This window comes from Anabrus simplex, chromosome 1 (genome assembly GCF_040414725.1).
Source record: "Anabrus simplex isolate iqAnaSimp1 chromosome 1, ASM4041472v1, whole genome shotgun sequence".
In the NCBI taxonomy this organism is placed as follows: Eukaryota; Metazoa; Arthropoda; class Insecta; order Orthoptera; family Tettigoniidae; genus Anabrus; species Anabrus simplex.
Genome location: NC_090265.1, coordinates 1,675,553,381 through 1,675,571,584, shown reverse-complemented (window position 1 = coordinate 1,675,571,584; position 18,204 = coordinate 1,675,553,381). Strand labels below are relative to the sequence as shown.

General features: G+C 36.0%; 1 protein-coding gene across 1 annotated transcript in view; it reads right to left on the bottom strand.

Moving 5' to 3' along the window:
* LOC136881757 (progestin and adipoQ receptor family member 4) overlaps positions 1 to 18,204 on the bottom strand; it is a 138,100-nt gene that overhangs the window by 28,950 nt on the left and 90,946 nt on the right. Inside the window, exons 3-4 of the mRNA XM_067154191.2 lie at positions 3,051 to 3,154; positions 2,469 to 2,606 (exon numbers count right to left, since the gene is read on the bottom strand). Coding sequence (XP_067010292.1) covers positions 2,469 to 2,606; positions 3,051 to 3,154 — 242 coding nt within the window. The remainder of the gene's footprint in view (positions 1 to 2,468; positions 2,607 to 3,050; positions 3,155 to 18,204) is intronic.

Sequence of the window (18,204 nt, the reverse complement as noted above, 5' to 3'; positions counted from 1 at the left end):
CTTTTTCTTTGTTTTTAAAGAAGATTCAAATATCAATTTTCACGTCTGTAACAACTTTAGTTTTTATTAGATCTAAGTATCCTCATACAATTAACTTAATTTTTCAATTCCTTCACCTTCCCTTCCCTCATTGGATTTTCCGAGAATACGTGTTTATTTAATTTTAAAGCAGATTCCAAATACCAATTTCCACGTCTGCAAAATCTTTCGTTTTTGAGATAATAGTATCCTCATACAAATAATTCAACTAATTTTTTAATTTCCCTCTCCCCCTTTAGGCGGATTTCCAATAAACCAAAAAAGTACGTGTTTCTTCATTTTCAAAGGAGATCCCAAGTACCAATTTTCAGGTCTGCAATATCTTTTGTTTCTGAGATTAAGTATCCTCATTTAAGGCATTCAACCCCCTTTTCACCCCTTTTCACCTCTCCTATTGGGATTTTCCGAAAACAAAAAGTAGGTGTTTCTTTATTTTTAAAGGGGATTCTAAATACCAATGTTTACATCTGTACACTTTAAAAGTTTTGAGATATATATACACTCATTTCAAAAATTCACCCCCTTTTCACCCCCCTCTATTAATTGGATTTTCCAATAACAAAAAATACATGTTTCTTTATTTTTGAGGGAGATCCCAAATACCAATTTTCAGGTCTGTAATATCTTCAGTTTCTGAGATATAAGTATCCTCATTAAAGCATTCAACCCCTTTTTCACCCTTCCTATTGAGATTTTCTGAAAACAAAAACAAAATATGTGTTTCTTTATTTTAAAGGAGATTCTAAATACAAATTTTTTACATCTGTAAACTTTAAAAGTTTTGAGATATAGATACACTCATTTTTAAAATTCACCCCCCCCCCCCATGAATTGGATTTTCCAAAAACAAAAAAATACATGTTTCTTTATTTTTAAAGGAGATCGCAAATACCAATTTTCAGGTCTGTAATATATTCAGTTTCTGAGATATAAGTATCCTCATTAAAGCATTCAACCCCTTTTTCACCCCTCCTATTGGGATTCTCTGAAAACAAAAAAAATATGTGTTTCTTTATTTTTAAAGGAGATTCTAAATACCAATTTTTACATCTGTACACTTTTAAAGTTTTGAGATATAGATCCACTCATTTTAAAAATTTATCCCCCTTTTCACCATCCCATTATTTGGATTTTCCAAAAACAAAAAAAAAAATGTATTTCTTTATTTTTAAAGGAGATCCCAAATACCAATTTTCAGGTCTGTAATATCTTCAGTTTCTGAGATATAAGTATCCTCATTAAAGGCATTCAACCTCTTTTTCACCCCTCCTATTGGGATTTTCCAAAAACAAAAAAATACATATTTCCTTATTCTTAAAGAAGATTCTAAATGCCAATTTTTACATCTGTAAACTTTTTAAGTTTAATTTTTAATTTCGTGTGGCTATTTCTAGCCGAGTGCAGCCCTTGTAAGGTAGACCCTCCGATGAGGGTGGGCGGCATCTGCCATGCGTAGGTAACTGCGTGTAATTGTGGTGGAGGATAGTGTTATGTGTGGTGTGTGACTTGCAGGGATGTTGGAGACTGCACAAACACCCAGCCCCCGGGCCATTGGAATTAACCAATGAAGGTTAAAATCCCCGACCCGGCCGGGAATTGAACCCGGGACCCTCTGAACCGAAGGCCAGTACGCTGACCGTTCATCCAACGAGTCGGACAATGTTTTAAGTTTTGAAATATAGATACACTCATTTTAAAAGTTTCAACCCCCTTTTCACCCTCTTAGCGACGGAATATCCAAAAATCCTCTCTTAGCGAGCACCTACATGTTAATATGAATATATTCCCAAAATTTCATTTAATTATGTCCAGTAGTTTTGGCTCGGCGATGATGAATCATAATACCAATATAAATGGTCCGTTATTGGACATTATAAATTTTCCAGCTAACTCATTCCTGGTTGCCAGCATTTCGCCCTCATGTGCTAGGTTGGGCTCATCAGTTGGTACTTAGCACACCTACCAAGACGCTGGCTAGTGCATACCGTGGAGGCCACTGCGTAGGCTACTTGGAGCCACCAGCAGTGCCAATGCACTATGAGACTCTTTGTCTCACCACCAAAAATTGATGCCTGCTTGGCCATCAGTCAGTCAGGACAAGTTATTTTATATATATAGATATATAGATATATAGATTTATGCACTTTGGTTGTAATTATTTACTTAATTTTGTAGTTATTGGCTAATGCATCAAAATAAGCACTACTTGAGCTCCAGATTCTCTGTAAAAATTCTGGAGCTTTCGTTATGTACTACAGAAAATGATGCTCAGTGTTTTTGACAATCTTCTGTCTCTGATGTCCATAAAGTTTGTTGAAGAGAACTTCATTCTGCTATGGACATTGGACTACAAGCCTGGGAAATGATTATTGTCAACAGTCTAAGCTGATATAGTGAATTTTAATGCTAAATACAGTAATTATACATACCTGGAGTATAACATGAACAAGTGATTCCGGATCACCACCCCCTACTTTTGAATATCTCAGAGCACAGAGAAGTATTCGCATAACAAAAGGCAGGAGAAAACACAGCCTTCTTTCCCAAGGAGACCAAGCTGTAAGGGCCTGAAAATAAGCAAGCTGCATGTTATGACTGTTGCCATAGGAAGCAATGACCTAGCAACATATTGCGATCTTTAAGCAACATAACAATATTCTTGAACACCAAAACATAAAAGCAAAGAGGTGCATGTGAGAAATACACTACAAAAATTTAATTATAGTGATTCACTCAGTCACAGGAAACCAACACTCATGCAGGATGTTACGTCTCTACTAAGCCTGTTCTTCATGCCATGGGGGGAACAAGGAGGAACTCAATTCATTTAAAAAAACTGCAGCATTTTGTTATTGGTTTGGAAAACCCAGTCCACTGTCATGTGATAGACCTACTATTGAAATGAAGAATGCAGGATGTAGAAGGCAGATGATATGGAATTATATCTAGTCAATGAGTAATTCTTCATCTAAATGTTGTGACTGGACAGATTGTGAGTGCTGAGTGTTTACCTTGTAGAGCCCCCAGACGGAGAGCAGACAGTAAAAGGAGAAGATGAGCCAGCGCAATGCCCAATGCAGGCAGAACACAGAGGCAGAAACCATGGGCAGGGCGCCTGCACGTAACAGAACAAGCAACACACACAGTAAGCTGCCACACACAACACAGGGCACTCTACTAACATATGATATCTCTCATAGCAAATCTAATGTAACTAATGTGGGTCTGTATGCTTAAAGGGACCCTACTAAAATACTGGGTCAGAAATGACCCCAAAACCGAAAATGAGATTTTGGCTCTTGTAGATACTCAGAACCTTGGGGAACACGGAGATATTTTTTCATGTGCGACCATTTTTAAAGGGCCCACAGAGACATTTAAATCACACTTGTTGTTTTGAAAGTTTTCAGAGTAAAATGCATTTAGTCATAATCGCTGGAGAAAATCTAAGGGCTGAAAAGTCAAAAGAAGTGAATGTGCTCATTTAGGTACTGAGAAACAATGAGATGAGCCACCTATTTCAGAATCAGAAACTCATGCCTTCTTTCAGTGAGAATTACTTGGAAGTAACTTTTCTTCAAATGTGCAACAGTTCTAACATAATTTACTGAAAATTTTGCACTTATATAGCATTCATAATTTAATAATTTGTAACATCCATTCTAACTATAATAACAGCTCATAACTTTCAAAAATAATTTTTGCTAAACTAAGAAAATATAAAAACACTTTTTTATGATGCAATACTACATATTATTACAAATTTTGTTAAAAATATAAGGACTGCACTGAAACCAGCAATAACACTACAATTTATCCTTTAAATTCTCTTATCTAAATAATTAAGTTACAAAATGATAAACCAAAAAAAAAATTCAAATGGAACTGTGGAGGGGCCATGGTCACAAGTTTTGACATAGAATATGTACTGTGTGATAGGTATTGTCAAAATGATATTTTCATGTTATTTTCCACTGCTAGGGCAGATGAAGTGCTCGGCTGGGGCCCTAGTAATGCATAGCTCATCTGATGATTCTTGGCTACCTTAACTTTATGATGCTCTTGATGAGCCTCTTGATACTTAGTATTGGTGATTTTGAACTTTTTGGAATTCTGAAAACTCATCTATCTTCTTGAATGTGTTAACTCATTTTGAAGCCACTTATTGTCCCTATGATTTCATATTTTGCAAACAAGAGGAATTGTTCACTCTTCTTTGCACCACAGTTTTCTCAAATGCTTTTTATTTGATTTCTTTTTTATTTATACTTGTAGACCAATCGACCAGTAAGTGGGATTTTGCACTTTTGGACAATTAAAGAAGATGCTCTCAGTCGTCAGAATTGGAGGGCTGCCACCAAAGGAGCAAACCAGCCATGTGGCTGATACACTGTGGATGAATGGGTGGATGGATGGATGGATTGACTTGTAGAACTCACTAAGACAAATCAAATGACACCATCATGTGCAGAGCAACACTAATTGTCATCCATATGGCATGTTGATTTTTGTACCTCAAATGATGATGCTACTGAATCGTACCGAGGTCAAACCTTTATTACCAGGTACACTGATCCTTCCTCTTTACAATGAGATATTGAACACAGTCGTCGTACGTGTTGTCTGGAAATGATTTCAGTGTCCAAACTTCCATGTTTTTGTACTGCTCGACAGTCCAAGTACATTTCCGAAACTACAGACATATTCTATGTCATAACTGATGCACCTGGGACATTTCAAATGGACAAAAAAATGTATATACCATCATTCTGGAAATATTCACACTATGTAAGCAAAAGATTAAAGTTTTCTTCATTAGTTACATTATTTAACTTCTTGATATTTTGTTTAAATCTGACTAAAATTACAGATAAGGTTAGCTTCACCAAGGTCTGAACTCTTAAACATCAATGCACAGCATTTATTCTATAAATGATGTTCAGATCAGAATTGAGTTGGGCACTGTTGAGTTTAACATAAATCCTAACCAGCTAACATGCATTCAGTGACTGGCTGGCTTGCTCACTAGTTTCCCCGGAGCTGTGCATTGATGCCCTTTAGGAAAGAGGTGGTATCATGGGGTTAAATGAAAACTGTATGAAACCTCGTAAGCATTAGTGTAGGATGAATACATCATGAGTCAGAATAGACTTATTAGAGAGCTATGAAGATATCATACAGAGTCAAAAATTAAGTGGAACCAGAAGGGATATTTTAAATACCTGCCTCAAATACTGTGCTCATCATGACCTGTAGATCAGACCTATCCTGGGTTGTGCAGCATTTAGAGCATTATTTTATTACACTCACTCCAGGATATTAAGTAATAGAAATAAACAATACTTGACAAATGATTCATTATATAGAAAGACAGGAACTTGAAAGAGAACACATATGATAAACACAATGACAGAACAGTGAGGGAAGAGAACAGATATTCATAAACAGTCGTCTTCAAATAGTCACAATTCTTCTCAGCCCCCCGATTACTTGGTTTATGCTTCCCATATCTGTTGGGAGGGCAGACTTCAACATTCATTGAGGAGGCTATCTTGACAGATCTTCAGTCTTGGTGTGCAAAATTGCCTGGTCTTTTACCACATATATTCATCTTTGTCTTTTCATCTCTTCCCTTATCATGTGTTTGTCTGGCTTTCTTCTTATCCCACACAATGAGTGTTGAAGTTCATCCTCCTGATAAAGCTGGAAAGCAGAAACAAGCTCATTGGAAACTGAAAAGCGATGGATATAGAATAACTGGTATTGGTGAGGAGAGAAAGCCTATCTACTTGAAAATTGCACTAATTAAAGATGTGGAGATTGCCTTTAGCCTTTTGTGTTTTATTGTTTCTCCTTGTCTCCTGTTTCTACTGCTCCCTCTTTCCACACTGATGTGTTAATAATAATGTTATTGCTTTGTACATCCCATTAACTACTTTCGAAGACGTCGAGGTGCCGGAATTTTGTCCAGCAAATTTACTGACACGAGGCTAACATATTTGAGCACCTTCAAATACCACTGGACTGAGCCAGAATCGATCGTGCCATGTTGGGGTCAGAAGGCCAGCGCTTCAACTGTCTGAGCCACTCAGCCGGGCACTGATGTGTTCCCTTTCTTCTTCCTTTCTATACATATTACTGTACTTGATTTCATTTCAGGAAATTGTTTGGTTAGTTTGGCAAATATCATCATTATCATCATAATCATTCACCACTTATCTACATTTGGGGCTGTTGCCCAGGTGGCAGATTCCACATCAATTGTTTACCTAGCATTTCTCTTCAAAGAATTTGAAAAATTACTGAAATCTCTGATAAATTATTCCAATCCATAATTCTTCCTATAAGCAAATATTTGCCCCAGTTTGTCCTCTTGAATTCCAACTTTTTCTTCATCCTTCTTACTTTTCAAAACTACATTTCAGCTTATTCATCTATTAATGTCATTCCATGTCACCTCTCCACTAATATATGTAAAAAATATTTCATTTTACTACCACCTATTTAATACAATTCAAAAGGTTAACGTATGAGTTATAACTTATATTTTAACAATATATTTTACATATTTTTATTAATTTTTATTTTATTTTTATTTATTTTTTATTCTATTTATATTTTAACAACATATTTTAACAATGTTTTAACTCATATGTTAACATTTTGAATTGTATTCAATAGGTGGTAGTAAAATAAAATATTTTTTACATATATTATAGATGGTTTAGTCGAGCAGCTCATCTCCTTATTCCCAAGTCTTCCCAGCCCAAGTTTACAACACTTTTGTAACACTACTCTTTTTCACCCAAATCATGCTGTTTTCCTTGGGATCTTTCCCAGATATCGAATTAAGTAATCCTGGTGATGGTCCCATACACTGTACAGTAGTTTGATTGCTGCCTGGGAAACTGATTACCTCGGATTGAATAGGGGTATTTCAGTCACCTTGACAAAGAATACTCCAGTGTATCAAAACATCGGCAAACTGTACAGTATGTACAGAAAACAACAACAACACAGTTCAATCCAGAAGAAGAACTAAATAACCTGTACCCTTTATTTATTTACAATCCACCGGGTGAGTTGGCCTTGCGGTTAGGAGCGCACAGCTGGGAGTTCACACCTGGAAGATAGTGGGTTCGAACCCCACTGTCGGCAGCCCTGAAGATGGTTTTCCGTGGTTTCCCATTTTCACACCAGGCAAATGCTGGGGCTTTACCTTAATTGAGGCCAAAGCCGCTTCCTTCTCATTCCTAGGCCTTTCCTATCCCATCGTCGCCATAAGACCTATCTCTGTCAGTGCGACGTAAAGCAACTAGTAAAAAAAAAAATTACAATCCCATTTATGTGATTACCCCAGTAAAGATCTTTCCTTATATTAACACGTAGGTACTTACACCCCATCAATGCAGTGATTTAAGTCAAATATGGCAGCGAATGGAAAGAACATTGCATTCTACTCTCGTCGAATGTTGCAGCTTAAGGGTTAAAATCTTAGACTGTCTTGAAGAGACTAATTTTTATTATTGAAGACAGTTGAATAAATGTTCTGCAGCAACTGAATATACATATTCTGAAAACCTTGTTTTAAGAGTGCCTCCAGTATCTCACCAATATCATCAAATGAGTATCAGTAGAAATTGGTAATAAGAACAATTTTTGTGTCATGATTGATTGATTGATTGATTGATTGATTGACTGATTCATTTATTTATTTATTTATTTATTCATTTATTTATTTATAACAGGGTATATCCCCAATTACAATGGATGGTACAAAATACATTCAATATATAAATGGAACCTACAGATGTACAAAAGAATATATAACAATTGAGAAACTAAGATTGCCATGACTAAATTAAGAATAATTTATACATATTTTCAATAAAACATACAAACATATAAAATATCAAAGTTAAAGGAGAGAAAACAAGTTAGAAGAGAAAAAAAAGAAAAAAAATTCATTAGAATAATAAATACACAAACACATATGTTTGTCCAACCCTTGTCCCGTTTCCCTACGGGGTCGGGTATGAGGTGAGATGAATCTGTCGTGGCAGGAAAAATAATAGTGGCATTACATACATCATATTTCAGTGCTGAATTGATTTCCTCCAACAAATTATGAATTTTTGTGAAAATATTGTTCTAACATTTTTGAAAATAAAGGAAGTGATAAAGCAAAATCTATTTCTGCTGTCTGAAGATATTCTGTTATAAACTTCACACATTTTTACAACAGGCGGATTTTTATGATGTGAGGTGCTTGAGAAGGGGCAGTAAAATGTTTGTCTCAAACATAGAGTTACCCTCTTGGTACTGAAGTTGATTCTTTCAAGAAACTGTTGGTTATCTAATATTCCATTAACTGTCTTGTAAAGAAATATCTGTTGAGCTAATATTCTACATGTACTGAGCTTCATTAAGCCAAATTCATTTAATAGAGTTCTATAAGAAACTCTTTGATGATATGATGATCGGTTATATTTTTTAAAATATAAATATTGCATAAATTTGTTTTGTATTTTTTCTATTTCGTTAATTGTATACATGTACCGAGGAGCCCACACTACACATGCATATTCAAGTTTACTTCTAACAAAATGACTGAATAAGACTTTAAAAGTATATTCAACCCTAATGTCCCGAGTATTTCTAATAATAAACCCTAATTGTTTAAATCCATCATTTGTAATTTTATGAATATGACTGTTGAATGAAAGTTTTGAATCAAGCATAACACCCAGATCATTTACTAAATTACACCTCTGCAAGATCTCACCATTTATACTGTAGTTATGCACAGTCACATTCTTATTACGAGAAAATGTGATCACAAAACACTTTTTAATATTGAAAGAAAGCCTGTTTGCAACACACCATTTGTAACAGTTGTTAGATTGGCTTGCGATTCCATAGCATCATCATACCCGGTAATTTGCTTATAAATCTTTGGGTCGTCAGCGAAGAGTAAGCATCTTGAATATTTTATTACTTTCGGTAAGTCATTTATAAATAATAAAAGGAACAATGCACCAAGGTTTGAGCCCTGAGGAACTCCAGAATTAACTTTGACCTGGAATGAAGTATTCTGTGTGTAAGATTCAAACTGTTTTCTATCTGAAATTAATTTCAGAAACTCAGAAGATAAACAAATAATGATAATTTACACAAAAGTATACCATGATCAACTTTATCAAAAGCTTTTGCAAAATCAGTATAAACTGCATTCATTCATTGAATCAGAAATATCCTGAATAAAGTTCATAAGATTAGTCGTAGTAGAACACTTGGGATAAAACCCATGCTGAAATTCTGATACATATGGTTTGATATGATTAAATATTGTAACATAGAGTATTTGTTCAAGGATCTTCGCTGGAGCACATATTATTGAGATAGCTCTGTAGATCTCAATTTTCGAACTATCACCAGATTTAAGGATTGGAGTTATTTTACTTATTTTCCAAATCTCAGGAAATATTTGCATCTTTAAAATTAAATTATATATGGCACATAGTGGAACCATTAGCACCTCTGCACATCCTATCATCCTATCATCCATTCCTATCATCCTTTAATAATGTAAGGAGGTATGTGATCAAATCCCGCCGATGTAGATGCCTTAAGTTTTGTTACTGCATCTTTGTACTCATCTTCGCGTATAGGACCCATCTGTAAACTGCGAGCAGTAATCATTGATACTGACTCAGAGGCTATAAATAAAGAAGGCTGGGGTGCATAAACAGTTTGAAAATTACATGCAAACGCATTGGCTATTCCTTGCGCAGTTACCAAATGGTTTCCACCATATGTCATACACTGTTTAAACAAACTATTATTTCGTTTACTTTTTATGAAACCCCAAAACATTTTCGGATCCTTTTTTATATTATTCTGTGACTGTAATATATACAATCTATATGCCCTTGCAGTAAGTGTCTTAGACTGTTTTCTTAATTGTTTGTACATGTGAGCACTGTATTCAGAATGCTTCATGTGTTTCCTGTGAGTCTCCTTTAATTTCAACATTTTAATTATATCTAATGTAAACCAACAAGGGTACATTCTTTTCTTGTTCACTGTTTTTTTAGGAACATATTTTGTGAAAAGGTTATTAAGGACTTCATAAAAATAGCTTACTGCATTATTAGGGTCTTCACTCATTAGTAACTGATTCCAGTCATATTTTTGTAACGGTGCATACAACTCATAAAAATCGGCCTTTTGGAAATTGTAGATGCTGACAGGTAATATTTTGGTTCACTCAATGTTAACAACCACTTCAAAATATAAAGCAGGATGATTAGAATCCTCAGGCACAAGGGGGTAATCTCTTCTGTATACATTAATATTTCCTACATAATTGGACAGGACTAAATCAAGTGTTTTACCACTGGCATTTTTTTACGTTATTAAATGAATTCAGATTGAATAAAGCAATAAAATTAGCCAGAGCAAGGTATTTTCGTCCACAGTTAAGTAAATTACAGTTACTATCACTGATCAAAGGTAAGTTAAAATCATCCGTTATAATAACATTATAATAATGTATGAATTCAATGTTTTCAAGTACTGCAAAAAAATTATTTTAAGTTCCTAAATCAGAATTTGGTGGAAAGTAAACAGTTACCACGAGATATACCTTTTCACCTAAAATAAATTTAACACAGTCACATTCAATGTTCTCTACATCAAGTTCTACAAGAGTAGATTTAAAAGTATTAGCAACAGCTATCAAAACACCAGCATATTACAACAACCATAATAATGTGATGATGTCCACCATTTTGTTTGTTCGATTTTTTCAGGGTGTAGGGAGGGGCAAGCTAGTTTGGCCCTACCTGAGAGCAGTTGACATCGCTGCTAACTGTTGGCTCTGCCCATCTAATGGACTTCAACCACTCAGGAAAGACAAGTCAAAAGTGAAAGGCTGACCCATTTCTGACATCTCCCGGGAAGCCTCCTGATGACTACTAGAAACCTCAAGAGGACTGGAGATTGAAAATGCTCCAGCATTAATCTTCAACAGTGGTTAAATGGTATTTTAATCTGTAATTAAGCATGTGCAATTGCTTACTGACACAATGCTGATTTCACACAGTGTACTGAAATAAAATGATGTACAGGGTCGGTGAGAAGTTCCCATACCTCTGTAATTGTTTAGTATCAAATGTTATTTATGCTATGTTATTTATGCAGGTTGGTAGCTATATTACTTATTAATTGTTCGAATCAAGTGTTGGAATACATTTTCAATGAGACAGATTATGGGAGCATTCCAGGTAAGATTGAATAAGGCTCTACCATGAAAAGCAACACATCAATAGGGACAGGTGCTTTTGCCTCGGGCAGTGTTTAAGACAGGCCATGGAGTGGAAGGAAGAAGATATGAGAAGAAACGTGCTGGAGTATGTGCTTCGATTGAACAGTCTGCTATGAAGTCGGCGTGTAAATGTGCTTCTGAACTCGGTATACTCAGAACAACATTGCGAGATAACATTAAAAAGGCCTTAAGTTCAGAACTTTTTGACCGATGTTTGTAAATGAATTATAGGATAGAGACCAGAATGAGCACATTTTAGCATGCCGCACTTCGTTAACTAATTTCCAAATGCAGTGAGCCATGCCAAGGTTATGTTTTCAGATGAATGTGCTATTTATTGCAGCTCCCGTGCTAGAAATGTTGCCGTGTGGGCCAAAGAGAGTCCTCATTACATAGTTGAGTTGGAAAGGAATATGGACAGTGATGACATCACAACATCTGCTTGGACTGTACTTTTTTTAAGGGACTGTGAATGGCGCAAATTATTTAGATATGTTACAAACATGGTTAATACCACAGCTTGAAGAAAGAGGCCTCACAGAATGCGTATAGTTGCAGCAAGATGGAGCGCTTGCTCACTACGCTCTTGCAGTGTGCGAGTTCCTAAACGAACATTTCCCAAAACGGTGGATAGGTCGTGGTTCACTAGCAACACTAGCTCCCTTCAAATGGCCACCAAGAAGTCTTAAACTCACCACACCTGACAACTCGTTATGGGGAGTCATTAAGGCACATGTTCTGCATGTCATTATGGTACAAACAAAGAACTTTGCAATGCTGTAATGCAGTTCGCACTATAACACCGGACATGCTCAGAATATGTCAAGAAGAACATGGAGGTGTATAGAACTGTGTTTACAGTATGATAGGAAACATACAGATATATTAGATACTTAATATGTACGTAATAACATTTGACAATAAACAGTTACAGGGGTACAGGGACTTCTCACCCAACCCGTACATCACACATAGTGACTTTTTAGCAAGGGTGAGTTTGCACAGTGTACTCAAATTGCTCAATGTTTTTGTCAAGACCAATATGAGATATTGCTCGCTGTGAGCCAGTTGCAAGTCACCAGCCCAACTGCAGCTGCTGAACCCATTCCATTTACTAGAGTACTTTCAGGGATCATCATCTCCTCAGATCTGATTTACTAATTAAGAACTGAACCTATGTCCCTGTGAGTGTACTAACAAAGAAGCTCTTTGGTTGGACCAGTTTAATTGTAATCGGTCTGCTCCAACATTAACAGCCTACATTTATAACAACTAAGATCCACTTTCTTAACAAATCCTTTTCAATAATCTCAATATCATTTCATATGCACCTCTAGGAATTTAGTCATTACCTGTCTCTCGGACCTCCATTCATAGTTTTCTAGCTACAGGGACATTATTTTATCTATTTGAGAGATTCTCACTCGCCCAGTCGCCTGCACTATGAGCCTATCTCCCACCTGGCACTTTGCTGTAATGCAGCCAGTACACAGCACTCACACAGCACAGAGTCAGTGAGTATACTTACCCAGTTCACAGCTGGTGCTGATAATGTTTGCCTTCACTCCTACACATTGCTGGCACCTCCTTATGAAATTGTCATTTACTTTGACAAGTTCCTCAGCACTGATTTGACTTGATTTTAGCTCTTATAGTCTTTAAGCCCCTGTAAAGTGTGAGGGTTTCTTGCATACATCCTATTTTTAAGAGTCCCTCCTCGATAAAAGTCACATGGTGATAAGTCTGGGCTTCGCGGGGGTCACACATTCCTACTTATAATCCTCGTGTAATTCTTACGAAATTTGATTGATGTTTTCGCACAAGATTTCCTGTACTTTATGAAGGTATTATGTATATACACACACTTATATAATGAAAATGGCATTGGAACAACACACTAAACACATGAACACTTGACTAAACTGAAGCATACGCTGATAAAGCTCTCAGCAGACTGCATAGGAGGGGAGCTTGTGGCGCCGAGAAGTGCATTACGGCAAAGTGCTTGGCGGGAGATAGGCTCGCAGCACAGGCAACCGGGCGAGTGAGAATCTCCTGAATAGATAAAATAATGTCCTTGTACTTCATCAATTGAGAAAAGTATTTATTTTGCAAATGGGGTAATTCCTCTGGTGGCAAAATAGAAACGAATTACAAAATTAGTAGTTAGGAATGATAGTAAGATATATGGAAAGTACTATATACACATATTTACATAAACAATAGCATATCACTTACAATCACTCATACTATTGCCTCCTGCCAAGCCCTTACTTCTCTCTGCCATAACGTGGTTAGATGAGGATGAAACAATTGTTATATTTCTGGCTTTGTTCTCATCTTTAGATGAACTCATGGAATTTAATCTTTCACATGCTGACTATAACACTATGTTACAAGATGTATTGTAATTACAATTTTATTTGGTAGTCTAAAGTATTATACAATATCTAACAAAAAAGAAATTTTATGTGTCTCTATACAGTATCTGATCACATGAACAGTCAAATTAATGTTGAAGGTGGACTCATGTCTATATCCCTTCTGGTGGTATACTATACTGTTAAGGAGAGAGGGGAAGGATAGAATATTATCAAAGATTTGCATGCACCAAATGCCAATAATACCCTATTTTCTTTTCCACAAACTTTCTCTCCGACCTAGTCTCCAAACAGTAGACCTTACCTGCAGTATCTCTACTTAAGGAGAATCAAACATTTAACACAGTTCAAAACACATAACTCATACAGTTAATGATCTACAGGCTGGTGTACAAAATGATACCCCCCTTTCTTTTTCATATATTTTAAGAGTCATATGAACAATCACATTATGTATCTTGAGCAGTTCAGTAGTCCTTGGAGAAACAATTGGAGTATAATTCATATCACTGTCACTAGGAGCATACAGCATGACACACAAAAGAAGACTTGAAATGCAACAGCAGTCATCAACTGCCTGATTCAAGAAGCACTGCTATGACTCAGAGGCATTTCATACATGGTGGTCCCCTCAAAGAAAACCATCCACAAGATACCTGAAAAATTTCATATGAAGGGAACAAAATTGGAATCAAAGTGTACCCGACCAAAGCCTGTGTGTTCTGACATTATTGAAGATGGCAGAGATGCTCTGTAGAGGAGTCCCAGCAAGTCATCCCAGAAAGCAGCAGAACAACAAGGAATCTCTAGATGCTCTGTATAATGGATTCTTATAAACAATCTTCATGATGTATCTGTATCATATGACCATGGTGCATAAACTCAAACAAAAACAAACAGCAGAGAAAGTGGTTCTTGCTTTGCTTTTCTGTCAAGGCACACTTTCATTTGGACAATGGTGCAGTAAAAATACTTTTTTTTTACAAGTTGCGCTTTACAGATGGGTCTTATAGCAACGATGGGATAGGAGACAGCTAGGAGTGAGAAGGAAGCGGCTGTGGCCTTAATTAAGGTACAGCCCCAGCATTTGCCTGGTGTGAAAATGGGAAATCACAGAAAACTATTTTTAGAGCTGCTGACAGTGGGGTTCGAACCCACTACCTCCCCACAGCTCACAGTTGTGCACCCCTAACTTCACGGCCAACTCTCTCGGTCAGTAGAAAATAAAACAAAGTGCGCTTCTGGACCAATGAGAATCCAGGAGTGGTTGATGAAAAAGTTAATTTCCAGTCTTGGACTGATTGGATCCATTTTCTTTGATAAGAGTGTAAAGAGTGTGCATTACTTGAACATGTACAGCAATAATGTCATACTGCAGCTTCTTGTTACAGCTTTGCTATTCAATATGCAGTAGTTCATGCAAGATGATGCAAGGCTGCTGTGTTTCTTAAACTTTTCAACACTTATGTCATTTCACATCTATTTCCTGATCATTTCAATGGGACATTCTTGGCACTCAAATAGCCATAATTTAAACCTATGCAACTTTTTTCTCTGTGTGTTTCTAAAGGAAAAGTGTTCCATAAAACTCTGAAAAATTGTGCAAGCCTGTAGTGAAATTATGAAAGATATGAGCTATTTTGAAGTTGAAGATCAACACTTGAAACCCATCATCAATATTAGGCAGTTAATGAAGAAACATTGGGAATACGGAAGAGATATGGTGATAATATTCCTTGATTTATAAGAAAGTAATGCAGTGGAAAGTATTTGAAAAATAAATGATAGAATATGTCCAAGCAATGTACAAAAATTGTTGCAGCAGTGTCCAGACATATGCTGGGGAGACAGAGTGGTTTTGGAATGAAACTGGACTATGACATGGAAGTGTGCTGTCTTCACTGTTATAATAGTTATGGACAAAATTGTAAAGGAGACAAAGGAAAAATATGGGAATAGGTTTGCAGATGATATTGCGGTGTGGATAGCAAATAGAAAGGAAATACATGGGCAACTCAACATGTTGAGTGAGATTATTGAAATTTATAAAATGAAAATCAGTGTGGAGAAAACCTAATTTAGAGGGTCCTGCTGTCATCATTTCACACAAAGTAAGATAACTATCGCATTGTTATATAACAAACCTAGGACATAAGCAAACATATGACAGAGGTTTTAGAAGATATGGCACTTGGTATCAAAATCTGCCGTGTACCTGTACACTCTGGATGACCATATCTGGAGGTTAAAAGTGGGACATCTGTTCTCAAAATATCTTTTAATGTGGTACCATGAAAAGAGCTGAAGTAATTTAATTTTTTAGTATTGAAGTTCAAAGAGCTAAAGTCTTCATACAATGTTTAATTTCACTCAACAGCATTTAATGATTCACCCACCTCCAGCACTATATAAGTTAAATACAGTATCAATATTATTTTTCTCAATAGCAAGAAACTCTTTCAAATTAAAAATTGGTATGATGAAGTAATAATACTCTACCTTTCTAAGTCACATCTCAAAATGTAATGAAGATATCTGGAAAAAAATTCACTGAAATAAAGATAAAAGGTGAAACTTTAAAAAAATGTATATATATTCTTCATTCTTTCCCAATGAGTTCACATATACACAGTAAAAGATCATTAAATTTTACAATCAAAATATTGTAAAATAATATATTAATTTTTTAATGTTTAAAAAATGGAACATATAGTCAAACTGCTATCTGGTACATTTCTTTTCCAGAATGAACAAGGAAGTTTGTTGTTTTTTAAACAAGATGAGTTCTTTCATCTTTATCAAAGTAATGAAAAGTACAACTCGTTAAATTCAAGGGTGCTATGATATTCTTAAATAAATATGATCTTACCTAATACCAGTAAACATTTTGGCAGATTTTGATACTAGATCTCACGAACACTAAATAAAAATGCTGCACTCACCAATAATGTCTTCATAGGACAGTATTGAAAAAAAAAAAGGTTTACTTAATAAACCACTAACAGTATTCATGGTACCCCAAAGGACACATTACTTGCTTTCAACCCATAATAGTAAACTGCTGTAAGCCAGTTAAGGGTGCTGGGAAGAAATAATCTGTATGAATTCCCTGAAGCTATTTACTTTGTACTAATAGGACTACCATAACTCCATAATATCGGCCATCTGCAGACAATTGCTATCACTGTACCAGCTGAAAATGGCACGAACGTCCATGTTATGGCCATAGGGTTTTTTTTCCAATGATATTCAATTGTTCCAGCATAGACTCCTGCTGTGCCAAACACGATTTGGCACAGTTCATAGAACTCCAAGAATTGAAGAATTTCTGTTGAAGTAAGGTTGAAAGCATAGCAAATAGATGAATAAATGTGTTTAACAGGACATAATTCTATATGCTCGTTTGAAGGAGAAGCTCGATGATTTCTATAATACTTATCAATGTCTTAAGTCTGGAATACTGTGTAGAAGGGATACTGACTGGAGGGTGATTGGGGATTTAAATGAGACTATGGAGTGGGTATGTGGGAAACTGGGAGTGAAATTTCTAGATCCTAATGGGTGGGTAGGAGATAGGGATCTGCGCTCAGATGGCCTTCATTTAAACCACAGTGGTACGTATAAGTTAGGAAATTTGTTTGGAAGGGTAATAGGGAGGTACATTCAGGGAAACGGGATGGCCTAGGGAGCGGTGATAAGGGAACAGGGAACTGGAAATCAAGTAGGGATGACATAAAATTGTTAGTGTTGAACTGTAGAAGTATTGTAAAAAACGGAATAGAATTAAGTAATTTAATAGATATATATTTACCAGATATTGTAATAGGAGTTGAATCATGGCTGAGAAATGATATAATGGATGCAGAAATTTTCTCAAGGCACTGGAGTGTGTATCGTAGAGATAGAATAGGAATGGTGGGAGGGGGAGTGTTCATTCTGGTGAAAGAAGAACTTGTAAGCTACGAAAAAGTTAAAGATGAGACACATGAAATTCTAGGTGTAAGGCTCATTTCTAAAGATAATAGGCAACTTGATATATTTGGAGTGTACAGATCGGGAAAGGGTAGCACTGACGCGGATTCGGAATTATTTGATAGGATAGTCAGCTATGTGGGAAACGACATGGAAAGAAATGTGATTGTAGCGGGAGATTTGAATTTGCCAGATGTCAATTGGGAAGGAAATGCGAACGACAGGAAGCATGACCAACAAATGGCAAATAAGTTAATATGGGAAGGACAGCTGATTCAGAAAGTGATGGAACCAACCGGAGGGAAAAATATCCTGGATGTCGTGCTGATAAAACCAGATGAGCTCTATAGGGAAACTGAAGTAATAGATGGTATTAGTGATCATGAAGCTGTTTTTGTGATAGTTCGAAATAAATGTGATAGAAAGGAAGGTCTTAAAAGTAGGACTGTTAGGCAGTACCATATGGCTGATAGAGCAGGCATG